Source organism: Equus quagga, chromosome 21 (assembly GCF_021613505.1).
Source record: "Equus quagga isolate Etosha38 chromosome 21, UCLA_HA_Equagga_1.0, whole genome shotgun sequence".
Lineage (NCBI taxonomy): Eukaryota > Metazoa > Chordata > Mammalia > Perissodactyla > Equidae > Equus > Equus quagga.
The window spans coordinates 880,871-908,731 of NC_060287.1; the positions used below are offsets into that span (position 1 = coordinate 880,871).

General features: G+C 37.8%; 1 protein-coding gene across 3 annotated transcripts in view; it reads right to left on the minus strand.

Annotated features, from left to right (window-relative positions):
• The window catches only part of EPHA3 (EPH receptor A3), a 365,687-nt gene that overhangs the window by 122,719 nt on the left and 215,107 nt on the right, over positions 1 to 27,861 (minus strand). For all 3 annotated transcript variants that reach the window (XM_046647947.1, XM_046647948.1, XM_046647946.1), the window contains exons 4-5: positions 1,687 to 1,842; positions 664 to 999 (exon numbers count right to left, since the gene is read on the minus strand). In XM_046647947.1, coding sequence (XP_046503903.1) covers positions 664 to 999; positions 1,687 to 1,842 — 492 coding nt within the window. The remainder of the gene's footprint in view (positions 1 to 663; positions 1,000 to 1,686; positions 1,843 to 27,861) is intronic.

Genomic DNA, 27,861 nt, shown 5'->3' on the forward strand with positions numbered 1-27,861 from the left:
AGTGAGAAGTTTGTTTTTTTGTTTAATTTTTCCATTCCATATTAAAGGGCCATTACTCATAATCTGCCAACATAGTATGGATTCATGCTGTTCCCCACCAAGACTCCTTTTCACTATGTTTCTGCACAAATTCCGTATTTTGAAATTTTAAATATGAATTACATCTATTAAATAAAATGGGTTTATCTTCTTATTTTTAATTAATCAGAGAATTGTCACTGAGCTAATAATGCTCAGAGTTTCTGAGGAGCATGAAATAACTGAATAACCATATCAAAGAAAACTAATATAAATGTAACTAAAGTAAAGATATTTATAAATACCCTACGTAATCTTTTCTAAGCTAAGTTTCAACGTCTAAGATCTTTGAACTATCAAAATGTTTCAAGGAGTCCCACAAGCACTATCTCCAGAGCCTCAAATATTTAACGATTCCAAATTGGGAAGCAATAGAATAAACTAGTTTAAAATCATCTCACAAGTATGATTTATTCTCACTTGAAGAATTAAATTGAGTTACTTAATGTACCATAATTGTCTAAAAGTGATAGAAGAGAACATCCCAGGGCTCTTTCACACCTTTTTTCCCACCCTTTCCCCCAGTCTCTCTGTCAAGCACTTGGCTCCTGGGCGGCAGGAGGAGGAAGCTCCCCCAGTACTCACCAGCCTGGTTAGTTGTGATGCTGACGGCAGCAAACTGTCTTGGTGGTGAGCTCAGCTCTGACACCCCATTAATGGCATCGATCTCAAAGGTGTAGTTAGTGTGTGCCAGGAGGTCTGTCACTGTCACTGTCGTGTTGGTGAGTCCAAACTGTCGAGGGAGGAAGCGGACATTGGGGCTGCAAGGCTCACATTGTTTTATATTCCACCCACACTTTTTACATATAATGTTGAAGGTAACATCTTTCCGGCCTCCTGTGTCCAGGGGCCAACTCCAGTCCAGGATAACCGAGGTCTCGTTTATATTAGAGATAACATTTCTTGGTGCAGATGGAGGTCCTGCAAAGTAGTTCAACAAAGATTAATGAGACTCACTTCTGTTTTCTACTACAAGGGAAATAGATAATTTACAATGGAACTGAAAGAAGTGAATTGCCATCTTGTCTTTATTATAAACTTTTAATTCGTCCTTAGAGAATCCATGAGATTATAGACACATGGATTCAAGAGCGCAGTCCTCCCTAAGCTAGGAATGGGGGAGTTTCGACTCAAGGTTGAAGATGCCCTCACGAAGTCCCACAAAGGAATTTCCCTCTAAATTCAATGCCCTTGTGAATAGTTAAGAAAACTTTAGTATTAGTTTTATAAATCTTAGTCCTTTTACCTTATGACCTATGACCAACATATAACAAGAGGGAATAGAAATGTAAAAAACACAAACCCCATGCCTATAACCTCCCCTATTCTGTCAAACGTAATGCAGACCTGGAACGAGATACAGAAAGTTTTCTTTCTTTCTGGAGGTCCTGTAGCAGGAAGTGCTTAAAAGCTAATTCATTTTGTATGATAAATGTTGCATTTTTGGTGAGCGAGGCATGGAGAAAGTGAAGCAGAGAAAGCTTTCGATTTGCACATGGATAAGGGAAAGAAATGGGCCAAATGATAAAAAAAAAAAAAGCACAATAACAAGAAGAAAAATCAAAATAAAACAAACATGGAGGCATGGGTTGCAGCAAAACTACTCACGGGTACAAGCCATGGATGGAGGGTCTCTGTCTGCCCGGAAGTAATTATTCTCACACCTGCAGTTCACTGAACCATCTTCCGGAGTGGAGCTGTGAGGGGGGCACTTGGCACACTTCATACCACCATCCGAGGCCTTGTAGAAACCGGGACGACAAGCTACAAACAAAGCGACTCTTTTAAAATTCTGTGATAGTTTGAAAATGTGTTTTTGAAAATATGTAAAACAGATTTCAGGATGTTAGGGTATGCATTCATTATGAAGAAAAACCCATTTTTTCCTACCAGAATTTACAGAAGTAAATAATGCAGCCCATTTTCCACATATATATTGGAGTTTGCACCAAATGTTAAGAGGAAAAAAACCGCACAAGATTTAGATTATTTTGGCACTCGAGCATGATGAGATTTCCAGCTTGTGTTTTCACAGCTTTACTTGGCATTGGACTATTTGTGAGAAAATAAAGCAAAGCCATGTCATCATGTCGCCGTTCCGTCTTTAAGCACGATGCCATGTGTACACTCTCTGCATTGCAGTTAGCACTGCGTGACATGTGCCCTTGTTCTCCAATGGTTTCAGTGTGGCCAACTTCATCCCCACAAATTGTTAGCAAGTGAAGTAAGAAATCACGGCTTCATTGATATTTTAAGATTATTGATACATGGTTCTCATGAGCTATGATATTTTTTCTGCCTTGATAGTATCGTTCCTTAACTTCTATGGAAATGGCCTAAAATAAAGATTTAAATATACTTACTTGCCTATATCTCAAATACATAGGGAGGTACAACTTCTATTTAAACCAATCTACCTGTGGCTTGTTACTAGATTAAAGCTTTTTAAATAATTCTATGCTACCCTCTTTTTTTCTGGCCATGTCTCTGAAAAACGTGTTTTTTTAAGTCCAGTGAACTGGTTATCAATAGTGATTTCAGCTGCCCATTTAGTCTTCACTATTTACTGCTTTTACAGAAATATGCCTTCATTATATTATTTTCATTTAATCTGATATAAACTTCAAAGTGATATACTGTTTCATTTGATCCATTTTCATAATTACATTGAGAACTGATATCATAGTGAAAATCCAAATAAAAAGTTCCCTGACATTACTTTGAGGAAATAATTCAGGGTCTAAATTATTTAGATTTCCTCCAGATCATCTTTGGAAGTCAATAATTTCTTAAATCTCTAAAACTCAATTTCAATGCCACATTGATATTGGATGGCTTAAAGCACTTACATATAGAATAGGCGCCATAGATCATTTTTTATCATGAATGCCAGAATTTGCTTTTATCAACTTCATATTGTGAAAAACAAGTTATTTGCATTTAAGTAAAACCTGTGTGGACATATCTTAACTCTTATAATCATTAAATGCATTTCAAAAGATAAGACATTATGTCCATAACAATACATCTTCCTACTGAACCTTTCTTGGGAAACATACTACCAAGGGAAACACACAGCCGAGACAAACGATTAGAATAACTTAAAACGATAGCAATCGCTAATCCAGTTTTGCTGTTTTCTAGTTCCTACAAAGAATGGCTGCTCTAAGGCCATTTTATATTAAATTGAACAACTTTTGGTGTCACATCAGGAGCCACTCAAATAAATTCTCTTGCCTTAGCCAAACACGGATTAGGATTATAAACATTTGAACATTGTCTTTAAGTACTAGTTGGAAACTTCCACTCATATCTCAGGTCATATTGCCACAGGGGGAAATGACATAAAGCATAAACAAACTATGCACTTAACTTCTGGTTTCAATTTACCTCATCATTGAGTGCCTTTAAATTTTCAAGAGGGCATTGCTGAGCCTTTAAAAGATTAAGTGGCAGTGTTCCGATGTACTTCGTTATTTTGTTTCCTTGTAAATTTATCTGTGTGTTTTTATTTGACGCATTTATGGTTTTTGCAACATTTGGCATAAAGGTATTCGCTAAACACTCAATCACTTTTTGTGAATATCATAAACAGCTATACTATGTGATACTTACAGCAAAGACACCACAGTCATAAAATCACTTCTGCACCACAGCACCACAGCACCACAGTACACAGCACCACAGCACCTCAGCACCACAGCAACTAGCATTACAGCACTGCAGCACCACAGCACCACAGCACCACAGCAACAAGCATTACAGCACTACAGCACCACAGCACCACAGCACCACAGCAGCAAGCATTACAACACTACAGCACGACAGCACCACAACACCACAACACCACAGCACCTCAGCATCACAGCAACAAGCATTACAGCACTACAGCGCAACACCACCACAGCACAACAAAAACAAGCATTACAGCACTACAGCACGACAACACCACAGCACCACAGCAACAAGCATTACAGCACTAGAGCACCACAGCACCACAACACCACAGCACCTCAGCACCACAGCACCACAGCACCACAGCAACAAGCATTACAGCACTACAGCATGACAGCACCACAACACCCAGCAGCACAGCACCACAGCAACAAGCATTACATCACTACAGCACGACAACACCACAGCACCACGGTACCACAGGACCAAAGCACCACAGCATTACAGAACCACAGCAACAAAGCACCATACCATTACAGCACCACAGCACCGGATTTCTTACAGTAACTTAAAAGTAGCTACAGTTAATAAACCAAGAAGTTGAGAATGTGACTCAAACTCGTTACTAGATTTTATCAAATTATGACTAAATAATAACCTTAGAGATGATAATAGTAAAAGATATGTAGGCACAAATATATGCAGTTTATTACACATTTGTCAGTCATCTACTGTTGTTCCGTCTCTTTGTTAGCATTTAAGATATAAATGTCTCAAATTTTGTCCATCCCAAAAGAGCCTTTGCCATTAAAATGGGCAGCAAACATTTAACATTGCCACACTGAGCAGACACTCCATTCTAACAGAGCTGTTGGAAGAGACTACACAGAGGGAATCCCATTTGAGAAACATCATGAAACAGTAGTAGGAGCTGGCCTGTAAGAAGCATAATTTAAATGCAGAAGTAGATCAACCTGAAAAGACAAACTATTAAGCAGAGGAATGTTGCAGGTACTGCTGGTCACATACTTGATATCCAGCCCCTGCTTCCTGCTTGCTGGTAGTTTCCCGGCTTTGCTCAGAAATGTGTTCAGCCAAGAACTCCTTTACTCAGGCTGCACTGCAAACAGGGATGGATGGCCAAAGTCTTGGCCAAAGGGATGGCTAAAATGATGCAAACAGAAATCTGATGAAAGTTTTTGGGATACTATTTTCTTTTCTAACAAGATGGTCAAAATTCAACTAAAGCCATTCCATCTACCTTATTCTAGCACTGATTATGAGCATGATGCCTTACATGTCACCATAAGTTAAAGGCAAAGAAAAACAGAGAGATGTGTACCCCACACTAGCTGACCTAGCAAGCATCTATCTCAAGATTTCTTATAATGTCAGAAAAATAACATGCTGTTTGTTTAAGTCACTGTGATTTTCTTTTTATTCTTTCTTTTTTTTTTTCTGAGGAAGATTCGCCCTGAGCTAACCTTCTTGCCAGTCTTCCTCTACTTTGTAAGTGGGATACCACCTCAGCATGACCTAGGAGCAGTGTAGGTCCCTGCCTGGGATCTGAATCCATGCACCCAGGCCACTGAAATAGAGTGTGCGCAAGTTGAACCACTTGGCCGTGGGGCCGGACATGGTTAAGTTTTCTTTTACTCGCAGTCAAAGTACTTCTAAATGATGTGAAAGATAAACAGAGAATTCAGTTGAGAAGCACTAATTAAATAGAATCATAGCCTAATAGAGCTAAAAAGATCCTAAGAAATCACATTGGCCAGTTTGTGTGTTTTACACCTGAGGACCCTGAAATCTAGGATGTTAGGTGGCAAATGGACAGACTCTGCTCTGCATCTTCTTGCACCCAGCAGCTATGCGATATGCTTCAACAACCAATTCACACATGTTCATTGAATGTCAACTGTGTGCAGATTCTACAGTAACACCCGAAATCTTGTAGACATCTTTTCTATTTATGAAGGACTTTCATATATACCATCTCAATTAAATCAACCAACAATTCTGTTGAAATAATCAGGGCAAGTATTAGTTTATCCATATTACAGAATGGGCAGTTGAAGCACAAACAGAAAGAGTAACATGCCCAAGATAACAAAGAAGTTCAATGATAGTCTGAACAAACAAGTTCTTCTGCTTTTAATTTTACATAAATCACTTATTGAGGATCTCATCAAGATGGCGATGTAGGCAGACTCTGAACTCATCTCCTCCCATGAGCACAACCATGTTACAACTATTTTTGGAAAAATTACCCTGGATAGAAAACTGAAAACTGGATAAAAAGAACCCCCACAACAAGGGACAATCCTGACTAAGGTGGAAGAGGCAGAAACTCCTTCTGGAGAGAAAAAAAGCCACCTTCAGGAGCAGCAGATTTTCTCATCTGGCCACGGGTGAGCCACTCTAAGGTACACAGCACTCCCTGGAGAAGTGAGAAACGGAGCAGGGGCTGATACTGCTATAATCATCCTTCAGACTCAGAACAACAGAGACGAGGGTCTTACTATCTGCCTTTGCTGGCTATTAACTGCAGTGGGGATACCCCTAGAAAAGCTCTCAGATGAAAGCCAGAAAGACCGTGGTCTTAAAGGGCCCTCACTCAAACTCACCTGTCTCAGCAACCTAAAATCACCAGAGAGAAGGCTGACAGTCCTTTGATGAAAAGAGACTCACCTGGCAGCCTCTCCTCTCAGTGAGAGGAGAGACATCTCTGGAGACTGAGACATGGGTGAGGGCCATTGTTCTGACCTGGCCCTGGCATGCTGACACAGAAAGGCAGACACCATTGAGGTTCTTCCCCTGGCCTGTTAGCCAAGGGGGCTGCCACACTCACTAGAGTGCAGATTTAATCTTGTTCAGCTAGGGCAGGCAGCCCTCCCTAGGGACTGGCCCCACCTAAAAGCAAGCCCTCATCCTACTTGTCAGCCTTAATTGACTGGGTGGCTTGATTCTGCAGAAGCAGGCAAGTGTGTCCACCTCTGTTGGTCAGGGCCTGTATGAGGACCAGGTGAACTGTGGGGGGCATTGGTGGAGAGGTGGGGGCCTTGGCAGTGAGGTGTCAGGGTATGCTCCAGGGGGTTGGGAAGTGTGCATGGAACAGGACTGTGGTGATGGTGTGCGTGGTGCTGTGGGGGGTGATGCTTATCAGTGGCAGAAGACCTGTGCTTCACAAATAGCCACAAAAAGGATCAGCCTCACCTTCCAAAGCCTGAAACAATTGAGTGCTCCTGTGCCTAGGGCCAGCCCCACTCACCTGCATGCCTAAAAGAACTGACAACAGCCTTGTAGGCCTGAGGCCTATAGCAACTACAAGCCCCTGAGCCTAGCAACCAGCTACACTGGGTACCTACCCAATTAACCAGAAAACTGCAATAGGAGTGTGCTGTTAGACCTTGTAGCAAACCATGCTGAGGCTCCCCAAACCAGATTTACAAAGAGCTGGCCAGGGAATGAAAAACTAGATTCCCTGGGTACCTGCATTAAGAGCAACCCTGCCACAGCAGAAGGACACAAGTAGCCCACAAAGGGGTCACTCCTGGATCATTTGGACTGGTGATGAGAGGGAAGCACACTGCTGGGCCTCAAAAGGCATCTCTAATGTAAGGGCAGATCTCCAAGATCAGGAGACATAGCCAACTTACCTAATACATGGATATCAGCACAGAGAAAGAGGCATAATGAGGAGACAGAAGAATCCAACTCAAGCAAGGGAACAGGACAAAACCCCAGAAAAAGCACTAAATGAAACAGAAATAAGCAACCTACCTGACAAAGAGTTCAAACAAAATCTCATAAGGATGCTCACAGATATTGGGAGAAGACTGGTTGAACACAGTGAGCTCATCAACAAAGAACTGGAAAATATAAAAAGAACCAATCATAAATGAAGAATACAATACTGGAAATGAAAAATTCACTAGAGGCACTCAATAGCAGAGTAGAAGATACAGAAGAATGGATCAGTGAGCTCTACGGAAGACTAGAGGAAATCACTCAAGCTGAAGCAAAAAAGAAAAAAGAATTAGACAGAATGAGACCAATCTATGGGAACTCTGCTACAATTTTAAGTGCACTAACATTTGTAATATAGGTGGCCAAGAAGGAGAAGAGAGAGACAAAGGAGCAGGAAATTTATTTGAAGAAATAATAGCTGAAAATTTTCCTAACCTAAGGAAGGAAACAGACATCCAAGTAAAGGAATCACAGAGAGCTCCCAACAAGATAAGCCCAAAGAGGCCCACACCAAGAAACATTATAATTAAAATGTCAAAAATTAAAGATAAAGAGAGACTCCTAAAAGCAGCAAATGAAAGGCAACAACTAACATACAAGGGAAAGCCCATAAGGGTATCAGCGGACTTCTCAGCCGAGACCCTACAGGTGAGAAGAGAATGGCATGATATATTTAAAGTGCTAAAAGGAAAAAATCTGCAGCCAAGAATACTCTATCCATCGAGGTTGTCATTCAGAATGGAAGGAGACATAAAGAGCTTCCCAGATGAGTAAAAATTAAAGGAGTTTATCACGAAGAAACCAGCTCTAGAAGAAATGCTGAAGGGACTTATTTAAGTGGGAAAGCAATGACCACAAATAGGGGTAAAAAAATTATCAAAAAGTCAGGCAATAAAATCACTGGTAAAGGTAAAAATATACTAAAGGTAGCAGAGAAGAACTACTAAAATACCCAGAAAATAAGTAACAGAATGGCAATAAACACATATTTATCAATAGCTACTTTAAATGTCAATGGACTGAATGCTCCAATAAAAAGGCATAGGGGGCCAATTGGATAAAAAACAAGACAAATGTACATGCTGCATATGAGAGATACACTTCAGAACTAAAGACACTGACAAATTGAAAGTTTCAAATAGCATAGAAAAGAAAGTGGAAGTAGCAATACTTATATCAGGCAAAATAGACTTTAACACAAAAACTGTAACAAGAGACAAAGATGGGCACTACATAATGATAAAGGGAAAAATACAACAAGAGAATATAACACTCGTAAATATCTATTCACCCAACATAGGAGCACCTAATTATACAAAGCATTTATTAACAGACATAAGAGGAGAAAAAGACAATAACACAATAACAGGAGGGGACTTTAACACTCCACTTACACCAGTGGACAGATCATCCAAACAGAGGATTAATAAGGAAACACGGCCTTAAATGACACATTTGATTAGATGGACTTAACGGATATATATAGAACATTCCATCCAAAAACCACAGAATACACATTCTTTTCAAATGCACATGTAACATTCTCCAGGATTAATCACATATTAGGCCACAAAACAAGTCTCAATAAATTTAAGAAGATCGAAATAATATCATCCAACTTTTCAGACTACAAAGATATGAAACTTGAGATCAACAACAGGAAGAAAATCAGAAAAGTCATAAAAATGTGGACATTAAACAAAATGCTACTGAACAATGATTGGGTTAATGAAGAAATCAAAGAAGAAATCAAAAAATTCCTGGAGACGAATGAAAATGAAAATATGACATGCCAAAATCTATGGGATATAGCAAAAGTTGTTCTAAGACGGAAATTTATAGCAATTCAGTCCTTCCTCAACAAAGAAGAAAAATCCCAAATAAACAATCTAACAGCACAACTAAAGGTACTGGAAAAAGAAGAACAAAGGCCAAAATCAGCAGAGGGAAGGAAATAATAAACATCAGATCAGAAATAAACAAAATAGACACTAAAAAACAATAGAAAAAATGAATGCAACCCACAGCTGGTTCTTTGAAAAGATAAGCAAAATTGACAAAGCCTTATCTAGACTCACCAAGAAAAAAGAGAGAAGGCTCAAAAAAACGAAATCAGTGGGGCTGGCCCCGTGGCCGAGTGGTTAAGTTCTTGCGCTCCGCTGCAGGTGGCCCAGTGTTTCGTTAGTTAGAATCCTGGGCGCGGACATGGCACAGCTCATCAAACCACGCTGAGGCAGCGTCCCACATGCCACAACTAGAAGAACCCACAACGAAGAATACACAACTATGTACCAGGGGGCTTTGGGGAGAAAAAGGAAAAAAGAAAAAATCTTTAAAAAAAAAAACGAAATCAGAAATTAAAGAGGAGATATTACAAGGAACACCTCAAAAATGCAAAAGATAATAAGAGAATACTATGGAAAGCTGTAAGCCAACAAATTGGATAATCAAAAAGAAACGGATAAATTCTTAGAAGCATACAACCTTCCAAAACTGGACTGAGAAGAAGGATAAAATTTGAATAGATCAATCATGAGTAAGGAGATCAAAACAACAATCAAAAACCTCCCAAAAAATAAAAGTCCAGGACCAGATGGCTTCCCTGGTGAATTATACCCAACATTCAAAGAAGATTTAATACCTGTCCTTCTCAAACTCTTCCAAATAATTGAAGGGGAGGGGAGGCTTCCTAACTCATTCTACAAAGCCAACATTATCCTGATACCAAAACACAAGGACAACTCGAAAAAAGAAAATTACTGGCCAAAATCGCTGGTGAACATTGATGCAAAAATCCTCAACAAAATATTAGCAAATCGAATACAACAATACATTAAAAAGATCACACATCATGATCAAGTGGGTTTCATTCCAGGGATGCAAGGATGGTTCAACATCTGCAAATCTATCAATGTGATACACCACATTAACAAAATGAAGAATAAAAATCACATCATCATCTCAATAGATGCAGAGAAAGCTTCAGACAAGATACAACATTGATTTAGGATAAAAACTCTAAATAAAATGGGTATAGAAGGAAAATACCTCAACATAATAAAGGCCATATATGACAAACCCAGAGAAAATATCATTCTCAATGGAGAAAATTGAAAGTTATCCCTCTAAAAACAAGAACCAGATAAGAATGTCCACTTTCACCACTCTTATTTAACATAGTGTTGGAACTCCTAGCTAGAGCAATCAGGCAAGAAAAAGAAATAAAAGGGATCCATATAGGAAAAGAAGAAGTGAAACTGTCACTCTTTGCAGATGACATGATTTTATATATAGAACACTCTAAAGAATCTAGTGAAAAACTTTTAGTAATAATAAATTAATACCGTCAAGTCACAGGATACAAAGCCAACATGCAAAAATCAGTTGCATTTCTATACACTAACAATGACGTAGCAGAAAGAGATATTAAGAAAATCTCATTTATCATTGCAACAAAAAGAATAAAATACCTAGGAATAAACTTAACCAAAGAGCTGAAAGACCTGTACACTGAAAACTATAAAACATTGCTGAAAGAAGTTGAAGAACACACAAAGAAATGGAAAGATACTCTGTTCTCTTGGATTGGAAGAATTAACATTGTTAAAATGTCCATATTTCCTAAAGCAACGTATAGATTCAATGCAATCCCTATAAAAATTCCAACAACATTTTTCACAGAAATAGAACAAAGAATCCTAAAATTTATACAGAACACCAAAAGATCCCGAATAGCCAAAGGATTCCTGAGAAAAAAGAACAAACCTGGAGGTATCACATTACCTGATTTCAAAATATACTACAACCCATAGTAACCAACACAGCATGGCACTAGCACAGAAACAGACACACAGATCAATGGAACAGAATTGAGAGGCCAGAAATAAACCCACACATTTATGGACAGCTAATATTTGACAAGGGAGCCAAGAGCATACGATGGAGAAAGGAGAGTCTCTTCAATAAATGGTGTTGGGAAAACTGGACAGCCCCATGCGAAAGAATGAAGGTTGACCATTACCTTACACCCTGCACAAAAATCAACTCAAAATGGATTAAAGACTTGAATGTAAGATGTGAAACCATGAAACTTCTAGAAGAAAACTTAGGCAGTATGCTCTACGACATCGGTCTTAGCAGTATAATTTCAAGTCCCATGTCTGACTGGGCAAGGGAAACAAAAGAAAAAATGAACGAATGGGACTACATCAAACTAAAAAGCTTTTGCACAGCAAAGGAAACCATCAACAGAAGGAAAAGGCAACCTAACAATTTGGAGAAGATATTTGCAAATCATATATCAGATAAGGAGTTAATATCCAAAATATGCAAAGAACTCATACATCTCAACAACAAAAAAACCAGCAACTCAATTAAAAAATGGGCAAAAGATCTGAACAGATGTTTTTCCAAAGAAGATATACGGATGGTCAACAGTCATCTGAAAAGATGCTCAACACCATTAGCCATGAGGGAAATGCAAATCAAAACTACGATGAGATATACCTCACTCTGGTCAGAATGGCTATAATTAACAAGACAGGAAACAAGAGGTGTTGGAGAGGATGTGGAGAGAAGGGAAGCCTTTTCACTGCTGATTGGAGTGCAAACTGGTGCAGCCACTATGTAAAGCAGTATGGAGTATCCTCAGAAAATTAAGAATAGATCTACCATATGAGCCAGCTATCCCACTGCTGAGTATTTATCCAAAGAACTTGAAAACACAAATGCATGAAGATACATGCACTCCTATGTTCATTGCAGCATTATACACAATAGCCAAGACTTGGAAGCAACCTAGGTGCCCATCAAGGGACAAATGGATAAAGAACATGTGGTATTTGCATACAATGGAATACTACTCAGTCATAAGAAATGATGAAATCCAGCCATTTGTGACAACATAGATGGACCTTGACCTTGGGGGTACTATGCTAAGTGAAATAAGTCACAGGGAGAAAGTCAAATACTGTATGATCTCACTCATAAGTAGAAGATAAAAACAACGACAAATAAACACATAGCAATGGAGATTGGAAAAGTGGTGATTAGGCTCACATGCGTGGTGTTGTACCATAATTAGTCTTTGGGTGGTGAACATGATGTAATTTACACAAAATTTGAAGTATATGACGATGTGCATCTGAAAGCTATATAATGTTATAATCCAATGTTACTGCAATAAAAAGCAAGAAAATAGATAACAATAAAACAAACTGGTAGAAGAAACAAAGGAACAGAATGAATAAGACTCAAAAGAACAAAAATCACATATTAAAAGAAAATTATTATCTGAAACCATATATTATTTTCCTACCATTCTAAACTAGTGGTATGACATTGAAGAACAGTCATTTCAAAAATTAATTAAACATGTGCCATCCATTCCTAGTAAACAACCATTTCAGAAAGGCTAAAGTTCTCTTGTCTTTCTCTAGGATTATCTATTTGATGTCTAATGCTGTTGTACACAGATGGGCAAGTGTGTTTTCTTTGGAAGGGCACAGCAAGCTTGTCCTCATCAAGAATAGGGTGACCCACTATATGTGGGAGGCATACAAGTAAATTTTCCCTTTCTTGCTACAAGGAGGATCTCTAAATCCTCCACTGAAATTGTTCAACAAATTTGAGAATATAACTGAAGGAATTTATAGTAACTAATACAATTATTATACTGGAAGGAAACATTCTCTTTAAATGTATAAAGGGGAATTATTTATATAACATACTTACTTTAAATTTTTCCCACCAATAAATTATCTGCCTTTCTTGCAGTAAATCAATGTGTGCTTAAATACCTGTCTGTCTATTATAACTTCTTCATCCTTCAAAAAATCCTCATGGAAGAATTTGAGACTTTACCTCTAAGAAGCATAAATACTTGTGTTTTATTATCTTTGTTATAGTTGCAAAAGCAATGATTGTAATTTGAAAGCACCTTCTTCACTTCCTTGAATGTAAAAGTAGTGATCTAACATCTGCATGTTTATGACACGTAAGTAATGTTTTGGAGACTGAGAAGGTTTGACATATAACAAAAATCCAGGTAAGGGGTAAAAGGCAGATATGTTAATGTATTTTTCTTTCCTTTCATTACTCAAGTGAAGTCTTGGTCAACTTATTACAGAATATCAAAGAAAATAGAACAGGCAAGAAGGACAGATGAATTAATACTAATTCAGATTTATCCAGTTTTAAATTTTAAAATGAAAAGCTTCCACTAGATAGTGAAGGCCTTCCCCGGTGTAGGCCAGCTACTGAAGCCTAAGGTGAATCATCAAAGGTGAATATACACATGTTCAAAACCTGCTGCCAAAATGGTAGACTTCTGATCCACCTCTCTCCTCAGGTGACCTAGTGGCACATGTTTCTGTCAGTGACACACTGGTCAAATCATCCATCGATTTCAACCCCAGGGCAGTGATTCAACAGTTGAAGATCATTTAAGTGGAGGCAAATTGTCACCCTTTCTCTATGGTCCTCGAGATCTTTTATCCCCTCTCTGTAATGAAGATTTCTGAATTAGTTAAGTGTGGCAGGAACTCTAATCTTTGATTTTGTCTTGATAAACCAAAGTAGGGTGATTTTAGAATCTAAATTATTAACCATTAAAAATGGTAGGCCGCACCTCCTCAAACCCTGCTGGATATCATGATGAATTTACTAGGAATCAGACTGGTTCATATAATGTTTGGATTTTGTTTATTCACTTTCATCAAACAAACATGTACTGATCTCCCAAAATGGCTTAGACACTTCATTGTGTCCAAGCTTACAGTGATGAAAGTCACAATCCTAGCTTTAAAGAGGAGACCAATTCCACGTGGCATAGTTACTTTAGAAATGCATCTCCTCACTTGAGGTTGTGCCTGCTAAGGTACTTTCCAACATGACATTTTTATGTTATTTTCACCAAGAAATTCTCTGATTTCTCTTCTTTTTATCCCAAAAATTCAAAGTGTTTTCAGCATCTAATAGGAAGACCAGTGGACTAGAAATGAGGCAATGCAGGTTTTGATCTACTTTTTTCTACTAAATAGGTGTTATCTCAAAGTCATTGACCAGGTGTCTCCAAATTTTAATGAGTGCTTATGACAGTGACTTCCTCTTCTATACATAAGTGTGAGGCTGCATTTTTAGAATTATTATGCACTCCCAGGTCAGACCCTGAGCCATGCCTGAGAGACAGGGGGCATTTCCCACTCATTTTGCACGCCCAGTGTCCAGCTCATTTTCCAGCACCTAGCAGTTGATGACATGTATTTTTTAAGTAAATGATTAACTTGCAACCAATTATCCTCTCTGGGCTTCAATTTCCTCATTTATTAAATGACAGATACTGACTAAGTTGTCTCTAAAAACTCTTCGGGTTAGACACCTTAAAAGGTTAATACTTTCTTTACCAAAATTTGTAAGATTCCTAGAACTTTCTAAGTAGAAAAAAAATAGAACAAAGTATCTTCATTTTCGTCACTGCTTTAAGGATTAAAATTAGCCTTTGAAAATATTAAATCACACAGAACAAGACAAAAAAAATGAGGTTCTCTTCTGACTAAAAAGAAATACACTTAAAGAGAAATGGCAGATTTCTGCCCTTTTCAGTGCTTTCCGGTATCAGAGCAGTACCTTTCAATGGCATGTTGATTTCACGGTTGGATGGATTGGAAGACAAATTGACTGCCAAAAAACACGTTGCCTTATTAGTAGACTTTCACCTTAACAAGAGCATAATAAAACCATATGTGATTATACTCTTCCTTTTATGTTCATTGTTCACTGAGTAGTGTCTTTGGAAGCTTAGGAATGGAAAGAGAAATTAATACTGATATCAACTACTCTTTTTAATTTTTTAAAATGTAAGGTGATGTGATTTTTTTCTCTTTTAATGACAAGGAAAACAAGCCCAGTATTGAAAATACAATTTAAAAGAGAAAACATTTCCTCTGTTAGTCTGCAGTGAGGTTTGCCTTGCCTTTTCTTTGCTAAGCTGGCTTTTACTTCCTCTCTTTAAGTGCTGAGTGAGTGAGGGCACGCTCGCTTATTTATTCAACAAACCCCAAAACTTACAGAAAAATCCCAGGATGGGTCACAGAGGAACAAAAACAATGAAGTCCTTGCCAAATGTTAATTATCTATTGAGAAACACCAAAAATGTGCATAAAATAATAGAAGGAAACCAAAATAATACCAATTTGTAGTGAATGAATTAGAAATATTTCGGGAATCTGCTGATTCCATATTTACAAAGAGGTAACAATAAAACAGGAACTAAATACTATGGGTTGGCAGTGGATAAAATAACAAACCACCAGCTTTGGAAAATGGTAAGGAAAAAAGTATAGAATAGGGAGTATTATGAGTACTACCTATACAATGAATAATAATTATAAAAAAGCTTCAAGACCTCCTTCCACAGCACACTCTTCCTCTGGGCTGCAACTGGTGGTTTGGGGCAGTGCTGATACAGAGAGCGGGTAAAGTTTCTAAGGGGAAAGGAAACAAATGCTCTTAGTAAACCAGGGTGGCTACTGTTGAAATAAAGTGAACAGCCTTTTGATTTCAAAGTGAATTCTGTCTCCAGTTGACTAATGTGGTTGACTTTTAAGAGAAAACATCATCCTAATTAAGGGTTAAAAGGCTCGTTTCAGTTTGAATTAACGTTAAATTAAAAAATGAAGCTGTTGGTAAACAGAGGCCTTTTAGTATTCAGAATTTAGCTCCATATATACAAGGCTGTATTATCAATTCCCAGCCATAAACACAAACTAATGACCAGAACCAGCATTGACTACACAGATGATTTCCTGGCCTTGCAATTCCAGGCCTGCCAGGGTCTATTTGCCGGTACAAGGTCAAAGCAACTGTTTATTCCCAACATGAGCTGCACTCCACAATCTTACAGGAACTCTATTCTTTGCCATTTGAATGGAGGTACAATGCTTTGAGGTAAGGCGGAGGCATTTCAATACACTGGAAGCGGCTACGTTCAGTCATTAAATCCTGCCTGTGGTGTGCAGAATTTACAAAGTGATCAAATGTTTCCTTCTTCTGTTCCTTCCACTATTCAATAAAAAAGTTATAAGGCAAAATGCCACCACACTGTTAAACACGACAGAATCAATCACAATTTAGCATGGCTTGAAGATAGCTAAGTAACAAGAGTTTCTTGTGTTTCTTGTTGTTCCATCAGATTTACCAAGACAGGTGCCAGTAACACAGAAATATGTCCAATGTACATTCACCTCAATCAGCTCCTCCTCCTGAGGACATCGTGTTTTGCCAGTTTTCAGTTGTCTTTTACTTTCAAGGAAGAACTGTACATCCTAAGAATAGCACTAGTTGCATTTTTCTGTCCTTTGTTATCAATGCCCAGAGAATAAGACTCATTAACTAAGTTTAAAAGTTCCTAGGAATATGTATATAATGAGCAGATAAATAGGAAAAGAGACAATGAGAGAATGAAAGAGTCAATAATTTTTATGGGACGTTATTATGGTGAATGTAAAATGCATAGGATCCAAAACCATACTTGGGATATATTGAGACATGGCCTGGAAAAGCTTTTCGGAATAGTGCCAGAGTTTTCTGTAGATCAGAATAGCATTGGGATGTCTCGAAAAACTATTCCCAGGAAGGGATTTTGGATCACTTCTCTGTCTAAATGTGCCCTCCTAGGAATAAGCATTTTCCAGGCTGCATTCAAACCACACCTGGGGCATGAAGAGGTCCCCAATCCAACACTCCGCTTTATAAGTGAACGCTAGCACAACAGAATTGCCATCACAAAAATTTGTAGTCACCCAGATTAGGAGTTTGAGACAGAAGTTATGAAAACCTGAGATGTTAATTCCAAAGTATCTATTGTATATGAACCCACAAGAAGAATTATGTCCTACGTATGATTATATACACAAAGATATATGGTGATATTTATATTGGCAAATTAGAAAGAATGTAATGCCTTAAATTAGAAAGGTGGTTAAATTATGCTATGTTCATACATTTTCATAAACAAATTATGCTCTTCTCATACATGTATATGATGGAGTTAATATCTTACACAGAAAGATGCTCATAACATGTTTGCGGAAAAAAATGCAGGATGAAATAATATATGTGTAATTGTACTATTTTTGCTTATATCTTATTAACATTATCATTTATCTAATGAAAATCTTAAAAATTAAAGGAGTCTTAGAAGCAAAAATATTTCACATACACACACATACAAAACACTTTAGTCAATGAACATTGTGTGTACATGTGTAATTTGAGTTTTGGATGAATGCCATGAAAGTACAAAACTAAATATGCATACTCCATGTGGTGCTTAAATCTACACATCTGCATCTACACACACACACACACACTCAGACACATACCACAGTTCCTATTAGCTCTTGTTTATGTTATACTAGTCTGAGCTTCCTTTTCCTTCTTTTCCTCTCTTTTTAAAAAAATGCAATATAGTGGAAAATTATGGTCAACTGCAAATGTTGATAACCTCTAATATGATAACCACTAATATGAATTTCACACTTTTGTTCTCAAGTAATTATATCTACACTTGGGAAAATTTATACAGAAAATAGCACAATTTTTAAAATCCTTGATTTAAATGAAAATCTGTAAAACATGGAAAACTCAGAAGAAAAACAAAGAAAATTGGTGAATGCTGCCAGATACAATGCAAAAATATTTTTCTCTTGGTTATATTGTTAATTATCCACTCTCCAAAAGAGAAGATGACCATCTCGAATTTTGAAGAATGGTGACGTTGTATTTTATCAGAAGTTCTTTAAATTGACTTTACCTTTTAGATAAGTTTTTTAAAAAAAATAATGTCAATTTTCATCCTGTGGAAATACCTTGACAACTTTCAAATTTACACCTTAACACTTCATATAATCCTATCACATTTCCATTCCATTTTTATTTTTGAAATTTATTAAAATGACACATTTGAAGGGAGTGATGTCAGCAGCATGGCAGAGTGAGTGGTTTTCTTTGTCTCGTCCCCTTCGAACTACAACTAAATGGGCATTTACTGATCAATGGAGAACACTCACGCTGCACCACAGAATGCCTGAGAGACCTACGCTGCTATACATAGGAAGGTGGATGGATACCCCAGGGGAGGAGGTAGAGATAGGGGAGAACTCTCCAGCTCCCAGACAGCTCAGTACTTGCAAGCAGCTGTCTCCCAGCTGACATGCTCATAGCACCACCACAGCACCACAGGTGGGTATGCATATTGGCACAACTGTGGAAACAGGTGACTACAGCGCTAAGCCACCTGTGATTGCTCCTTGGTCCAGTGGGAAAATCCACAGTTCCACAGCAGCCACAGGGATAGTCTCTGCTTGGCCCTAGTGGAGAGGCCCCTCCCACCAAGCTCAAAGGCTGGGCAACCTTGGAGCAGAAGTGGTTCTGCCAGGTAAGCTACCTGCTGGCTGCATTAAACACCCACAGCTTTGCTGTGGCCCTGAGAGGACAAGTGAGATCCAGTGGGACCACGCAAGTGGGCGGGGACAATCTGGAGCCCCAGCATGACTCATCCTTGGTCCAGAGGGAAAATCCACGATCCCACAGTGGCCCCAGAGACAGTCTCTGCTTGGCCCTAATGGAAAGGCCCCACCTGTCAAGCACAAAGACAGGGCAACATGAGAGCAGAAGTGGCGTGGCTGGGTGAGCTAATTGCCAGTTGCATTAGATGCCCATAGCTCTGCTGCAGCCCTGAGGGGGCAAGTGAGATCCAGCGGGACTGGACAGTGGCAGAGCTGTGAGTCTGGGTGAACCTGCTTCTGGCTGCTGTGAAAGCCCATAACACCACTGCAGACCCTAAGGAGGGAATGTGAAATGAAAATGAAAACACATCATACCAACTCATCAAAAGATGTCCTAAGAAGGAAATTCATTGCAATACAGGCTCACCTCAATAAACAAGAAAAATCTGAAATAAGCAATGTCAAACTACCCCTAACAGAGTTATAACAAGAGGAACAAGCAAAGGCCAAAGTCAATAGAAGGAAGGAAATAATAAAAATTAGAAAAAATAAGTGAAATTGAAACAAAAAATAGAAAGGATAAATGAAAGAAAGAGCTAGTTCTTTGAGAAAATAAACAAAAGTGACAAATACTTAGCCAGGCTCACTAAGAAAAAAGAGAGAAGTCTCCAATAAATAAAATCAGAAATGAAAGAGGAGAAATCATAACAGATACCACAGAAATACAAAAGATCATAAGAGAATACTATGAAAAACTATATGCTAACAAATTGGGCAACCTAGAAGAAATGGATAAATTCTTAGACTCTTACAGTCTCCCAAAACTGAATCAAGAAGAAATAGAGAATCTGAATAGACCAATCACAAGTAAAGAGATTGAAACAGTAATCAAAAATCTTCCCCCAAATAAAAATCCACAACCAGATGGCTTCTGTGGAGAATTCTAACAAACATTCAAATAAGATTTAAAACGTATTTTTCTCAAAGTATTCCAGAAAGTTAAGGAAGATGGAAATATTCCTAACACATTCTATGAGGCCAACATCACCCTGATCCCAAAAACAGACAAGGACAACACAAAGAAGGAAAACTACAGGCCAATAACACTTATGAACATAGATGCAAAAATCCTCCACAAAATATTGGCAAACCAAATACAGCAATACATTAAAAAGATTATACACCATGATCAAGTGGAATTTATACCAGGGACACAAAGATGGTTCAAGATCTGCAAGTCAATCAATGGGGTACACCACATTAACAAAATGAGGAAGAAAACAACATGATCATCTCAATAGATGTAGAGAAAGCATTCGATGAGATCCAACATCCATTTATGATAAAAACTCTCAATAAAATGGGTATAAAAGGAAAGTACTCCAACATAATAAAGGCCATATATGACAAACCCACTGCCAACATCATAATCAATGGGCAAAAACTGAAAGCCATCCCTCTGAGAACAGGAACAAGACAAGTATGCCCACTCTCACCACTCTTATTCAACATGATACTAGAGGTTTTGGCCAGAGGAACTAGGCAAGAAAAAGAACTAAAAGGAATCCAACTAGGCAATGAAGACGTGAAACTCTCACTGTTTGCAGACGACATGATCTTGTACATAGAAAACCCTAAAAAATCCATTGGAAAGCTATTAGAATTAATCAACAATTACAGCAAAGTTGCAGGGTACAAAACCAACTTACACAAATAAGTGGCATTTCTATACTCTAATAACACACTAACAGAAAGAGAACTCAAGAACACAATCCCATTCACAATTGCAACAAAAAGAATAAAATATCTTGGAGTAAAGTTAACCAGGGAAGCGAAAAGCCTACACAATGAAAACTGCAAAGCTTTCCTGAAAGAAATTGATGAAGACGTAAAGAGATAGAAAGACATTCCATGCACATGGATTGGAAGAATAAACATAGTTAAAATGTCCAAATTACCTAATGCAATCTACAAATTCAATGCAGTCCTAATCAGAATCCCGATGACATTCTTCACAGAAATTGAAGAAAGAATCCTAAAATTCATATGGGGCAACAAAAGACCCAGAATTGCTAAAGCAATCCTGAGAGAACAGAACAAAGCTGGAGGCATCACATACCTGATTTCAAAATATACTACAAAGGTATTGTAATCAAAATAGCATGATACTGATACTGGTACAAAAACAGGCACACAGATCAATGGAAGAGAATTGAAAGCCCAGAAATAAAACCACACATCTATGGACAGCTGAAGATTTTGACAAAAGAGCTGAGAACAAACAATGGAGAAAAGAAAATTTCTTGAACAAATGCTGTTGGGAAAACTGGACAGCCACATGTAAAAGAATGAAAATAGACCACTCTTTTACACCATTCACAAAAATAAACTCAAAATGGATCAAAGACTTAAAAGTAAGACCTGAAACCATAAGACTTCTAGAAGAAACTATAGGCAGTACACTCTTTCATGTTAGTCTTAAAAGGATATTTTTAGGAACCATGTCTTCTCAGAGAAGGGAAACAATAGAAAGAATAAACAAATGGTACTTCATCAGACTAAAGAGCTCCTACAAGGCAAGGGAAAACAGGAATGAAACAAAAACACAACCCATAAACTGGAAAAAACTATTTGCAAATCATATATCTGACAAAGGGTTAATCTCCATATTATACAAAGAACTCACACAGCTCAACAACAAAAAATCAAATAACCCAATCAAAAAACGGGATGGAGATATGAGTAGACATTTCTCCAAAGAAGATATGCAGATGGCCAATAGGCACATGGAAAGATGCTCATCATCACTGATCATCAGGGAAATGCAAATCAAAACTACATTAAGATATCACCTTACACCAGGTAGAATGGTTATAGTAACCAAGACAAAAAAATAACAAATGTTCGAGAGGTTGTAGAGAAAAAGGAACCCTCATACAATGCTGGTAGGAATGCAAACTGTTGCAGCCACTATAGAAAACAGTATGAAGATTTCTCAAAAAATTAAAAATAAAAATACCATGCGACCCAACCATCCTACTACTGGGTATCTATCCAAAGAACTTGAAATCAGTAATTCAAAGAGACCCCTGCACCCCTATGTTCATTCCAGCATTATTCACAATAGCCGAGACATGGAAGCAACCTAAGTGCCCATCAACTAATGATTGGATAAAGAAGTTATGGCATATATACACAATGGAATACTACTCAGCCATAAAAAGGATAAAATCGTCCCATTCACAACAACATGGGTGGACCTTGAGGGTATTATGTTAAGTGAAATAAGCCAGATAGAGAAAGACAAACTCTTTATGACTCCACTCATATGTGGAAGATAAACAAACACATGGACAAAGAGAACAGATTAGTGGTTACCAGAGGGAAGGAGGTTGGGGGGTTTGGCACAAAGGGTGAGGGGGCACACCTACAATATGACTGACAAATAATAATGTACAACTGCAATTTCACAAGATTGTAAACTATCATAACCTCAATAAAAAAATAATGAGCTTAAGCACCAAAAGAATAATAATAATAATAAATGATGCATTTGATAATGTTGTGGTTAAAAAGTGGAATGGATTTAAAATAAATCTGTAACGTGTCATTTTCACATTGAATATTCTCTTTATGATCACAAAATATTACCAATTAGGAGAAGTTTGCAATTTTAAAGTATTCAGTATTTGCTTTGAGTAACTTCATGGATAACAGCCATTTATAAAATAACATAGTAAAAAATGAGTTAATGTAATTCTAGGGTCTCTTTTTTCATTAATTTTTATCTTTATGGCAAATATTTGCTCTAAGATAGAGAGGAGGTTTCCTCTCAAGGTATTCTGAAATTCACTCTCTAAATGGATATGAACTAATTTCACAATGAAACATAAAAACTGTCATAAATAGATAAATACTGGATCAACAAAACCATTAGCCAAACGAGTATTTCACAAAACCTTAAACCAATCGTCTGTTTTGAAACTAAGGAAGACATGAATGTTTATACTTGTGTAGAATAGCATGTTTATATATTTGAATTTCACATAAATGAATTCCATCTTATTCAAGAAAAATCATTTTTCTATTCACATAAGAATGTGAGGTTTTTAAAGAAAAAAATATTGTCACCATAAGGTTTCAAATGTGTATGTCCATTCTAATTTCCATGTCAAAAATATCTCTCCCTCCTCCTCAATTAAGATGGAAAGAAACTTCTCAAAGTATAAGGAAGAATCTCTTGGGCAGGTGTCACAGCAATAGATGGTACTATTTATGGTCTTATGAAAATAACATGTAACAGCCTTGAATTCTTTGAAGTGATTAATTTCTAAATATGGAGATGAACATTTGTTTCTTCATAGTTATGACTCTATTATCCTAGAACTTCACATTCAATTTGAGAGATAGATGTATTGCAATAAAAGGGATAAGAAGATTAGATCCAGACAAGAGAAGGATAGAATTAAATGGCAGAATGGATGGGGAAAGGTGAGAAAATATTATTGAAGAAATTTTAAAATGCAATCCTTATAGTTGGCAAACATTTATCACTCTTTAAGTACGAATAACTGGGACATATTAGGAGTTTGAAACATAAGGAGGAAGAACAAGAATACGAGGATATCTGCCATTTTTTTCACTCCATCTCGTGATTTCACATAACTTCAGATTTGATCATCTGTGGTCAGTGCTGCCACCCTTGAAGGTGGGTTGGTGTGGAGGAAACAGAGCAAGAGAGAAGGAGGAAGAGGGAGCCAAGGAAGGAGGCAGGGGGAGAATGCGTGTGTCCCTGTGTGTGTTAAAATAGCCACATCCACATCGTGTGTGCGCGCGTGTGTGAGAGTTTCTCTAATTTCGAGCCCTGGGCACATTCTGCAAGTGTTTCTTCAGGGCAGAGGTTGGCGCACATCCCGTCCACCTTTGGAGTTACTGTTTAGAATTGGTTGGTTGACTTGAGAAACTTATTCAGGATAATTGTTTGTCCTCTTATATGCTGCAAATTTAGAGTTTGTATCTTGTACATGAGGCTGGAGAGGTGAGGGACTGGGAAGGGAATGGGGCTTGAGTCGCATCTTATCCCAGCAGCCTGGAAAATCCAGGCAGCTTGCCTTACCTGTGTGCGTCACCTTCCCCGAATATGCTGCCTGAGGAGAACGGTTCTCACCTCTGTGTAATGTAATAAACGCCACACACTGCAAACCTCCTGCATGTCCAGCACCGCACTTAGGCTTCACTTCTGTACTTAGGAAAATCATGAGACAGCTCTCACCTGTTTCTCCTGAGGAGATGATTGAGGCTTACAATATGAAGTGCATTAGCTGCTGATCCCACTACTAAGGGTTGCAGCTGGAAACCAACCGAACTGAGGGCTTCCTAGACACAGATATTTATGTGTTTGTGTATCCTTTGTCTTTTCATCTTGTAAAATTTAAAAGTGATAACCAATGTAAGATTGACAATAGATCTGGCACCCTAAAATTAATGTAACAAATTATATGGCATGACTAGAAAGATATTAGATGGGTCCTACTAGGCATACAGGAAAATTGATGACCTCACATTGTCACAGTAACTTCTTGTCCATAGTAGTTTTCTTCAACGATATATCAAGCCTCCGACTCACCAAGTGAGTGGCTCTGATGGAAGCAAAGTCTAGCCTTTGGGAACAGAACTTACCTATTGCAGGTCTGCTAGAAAGGTGGCTGGGAGCTAGATTCTTTGCAGGGAATCCGTCTGCTTATCACAGAATGAATTTTCTCCCTTCTCTATGTTATCAGCTGAAACAAGGAACTTCATTGTATAGCATGAAAAAAGCATACTATAAATAGTTTCCAATCAAAAACTGAAAGGGCTAACGCAATTCCACTTTATTCCTTTAGTCGATTAGACATGAAGAACTCTCAAGGAGCCTAGGAAAATCAAATACTCAACTTTACTAAATACTTAATAGGTGATTTTTCACTAAAACATAGCACTGTATTTGGGGTTCTTCAAGGTGTTTATGGAAGCATAAATGCTTAAGATACCAATAAAAGTGATAAAATTAGCATCTTTCCCAAGACTTTGGGTAGGTTTGATGCACTTCAGAAAAGATGCCTAGGAAAGCCTTCAGTGGCCTCCCCAGTTGTACTTGTCACTCTGTTTATGCATCTGGCACAACTAAGTAACAACAGATTTAAAACCAATAAAATTTTTATTAATTTGGATAGGGAAACAATACATATAAAGAGCCTTCAACATAACTTTTAACAACTGAATCTGCACCGTTTTCCTTCTGAGAAAAATCTTGGTTTCATAGTTCTTTCAATTCATTGATGATATATATAAGAGGAAGCTATATCTAAAAAGAAGAATAAATGTTTGTGACTAGCTAAGTTTATGTTCAGGAATATTTGAAATCATCCAAGCTCACGGTCCAGCACCCATTTCTGATTGCCTTCACATTTCACCATCTGCATGCCTACAAGCCAGAGAAAATTTCAACTACCTGAAATTTTCTTTCTAAGCAGTGTGCTCTACTCAGTTGATAATTGGTATATCTTGCAAGGCAATATAGTTACTGAACCTATATATAAATTAAATACCCAACGTGTAATCATGTTTTCATAAAACACATGTATAAAAAACATTTTACTTCTTAAAACTTAACTCCGATTACATTACTGTGGTATTATAGATAGGAAAATGAGCACCTCATGGGACTTTTTTTTGTGGCTTTATTCCTTGGCACCTACTAGAATGCTTGGCTTATGAAAAGCAATGAATACATCTTTAGAAAAAAAGGGAACCTTCCTCATCTTTCCATGGCAATGTCCCATTATCATATTTCCCATGCGCAATTACTAGCTCAAAAAATCTCAGACACCTTAGTAGATCCAATCTTCCTTTGAAGAATCAGTCTCATGCTATGAATCAATCATACGGTTTCAAAGTGGAAAGATAGGAATAATACGGGAAAAATTTTAGGACTATTTGTTTTCCATTGGATGCTAAATACATAATATATGTAATATACACATAATATATAATCATATATATGATTAACAATAATCATAAATCATACTTTAAACCTAGAAATAAAACAGACTCCCCAGTTTCTTCTAAATATTTATTAAAAAAATTCTTCAACTATGTTTAAGAAACTATCCCAAGGATAAAAAAAAAATGAGGTTATTTCTTAAAGAAACTTTATTTCCTAAATGAATATATTAACTTAGTTTAGGAGAGAAAAGGAGTAAGTAATTTCCAATTGAATAATAATAATTATATTGTATGAACACCATCCAACCTGAAAAGTGAGGTCTATCATTTTCTGTGATATGTATAAAGCACTAAAAGTTTTATGCGATATGTAAAGCAAAAGTGGAAAGCAAAGATTCTGGGGTAAAAGACTTGAGGCAGGAAAGAGTTTTGAGAGTTTATGAAAGTGAAAGAAAAAGAGTATAGCTGAACCGACGAGGATACATGGACCTCATCTCAGTCGGGGGAGGTGTGCAGACCAACCCACCATGCAGGGCCTGTAAGGTTATACAAGCGCTTGTGTTTGTAGGGTAAGTGTGTGGCAGGTCATTGAAGGGTCTCATACATCAGGTGCACCATAATCAGATGTACATTTCAAACAGACTACTCTTGCTCCTATGGGGAAAGTGCACTGCACTGAATCAAGAAAGGAGCGGACAGGAGACTGTTGAAATAATCCCAATTAGAGATGATGTGACATACATAGAGAAACGTTTATGGGCATAGAAAGAAACGTGTACATTTGAGGTATATTATGTAGATAACATTGATAGGCCTTGCAGACAGAATGGATGCAAAGCATAAGGTGGAGGGAAACATGAGTTCTGACATCTAAGTTTCTTGTTGGAGTTCTTGGGTGCTAGTCCTATTTCCTGAGTTAGGGAATGAGTGGATATATGGGTAAAGACGTAAGAGTTTAATTTTGGATATGTTACAGTGAGTTAGCCAAGTAAGCACTGTTGTACTAAACTGTGTGGTATTTACAGTGTTTGTACTGCAAAGAAACTGATTCCGATATTTTCATGTTAAGGAAAATGCCACATTTACTTTCCTTTGTCATATAGGCTTTGCAGGGGGAATCTGCTTACCATAGAATGAATTTTCTCCTTCCTCCACTTTGTCAGCTGAAACAAGGAACACTGCTTTACACTAAATGATGTTGGTCACCAAAACATGGGTTTCCAGAGAAGCCGACATAATCCAGCTATATATAGCTATTTTATATAAAACGAATACAATAAATATTGCTGGAGCAATCTTCCATGTTACGGATACGTTAGAAGGACGAAGCGTCTCTACTGAGCTGGTGATGATTCTTCTCAGAACATGGTGATAATTAAACCGGAATATTGATTTGATTTCTCATGACCCAGATACTTGGCTTCAAAAACAGAAAACCTATGTTCCATGGACTCCAACATTTGCCTGATTTTGCTAATATACACTATTTATCACAAAGCAGAAAAGGAGAAACATTATGAGTAGATCAACAAAGATATGTGATCACTGTTGGACCAACAATTAAAAATGTAGCATTCATGCTGGTGAGCCAATAGGAGACTTTATTTTGATGTGGAGATTGTGATTGTGATTGTTTGTTTGTCTGTTTTTGAGGAAGACTGGCCCTTAGCTAACATCCATGCCCACCTTCCTCTACTTTATTTGTGAGACAACGGCCACAGCATGGCTTGACAAGCGATGTGTAGGTCCACACCTGGGATCTGAACCAGCCAGCCCCGGGCCGCTGAAGCGGAGCATGCGAACTTAATCCCCACGCCACTGGGCAGGTCCTGGAAACTGTAATTGTTAAGAGCACAGGTTCAGACTG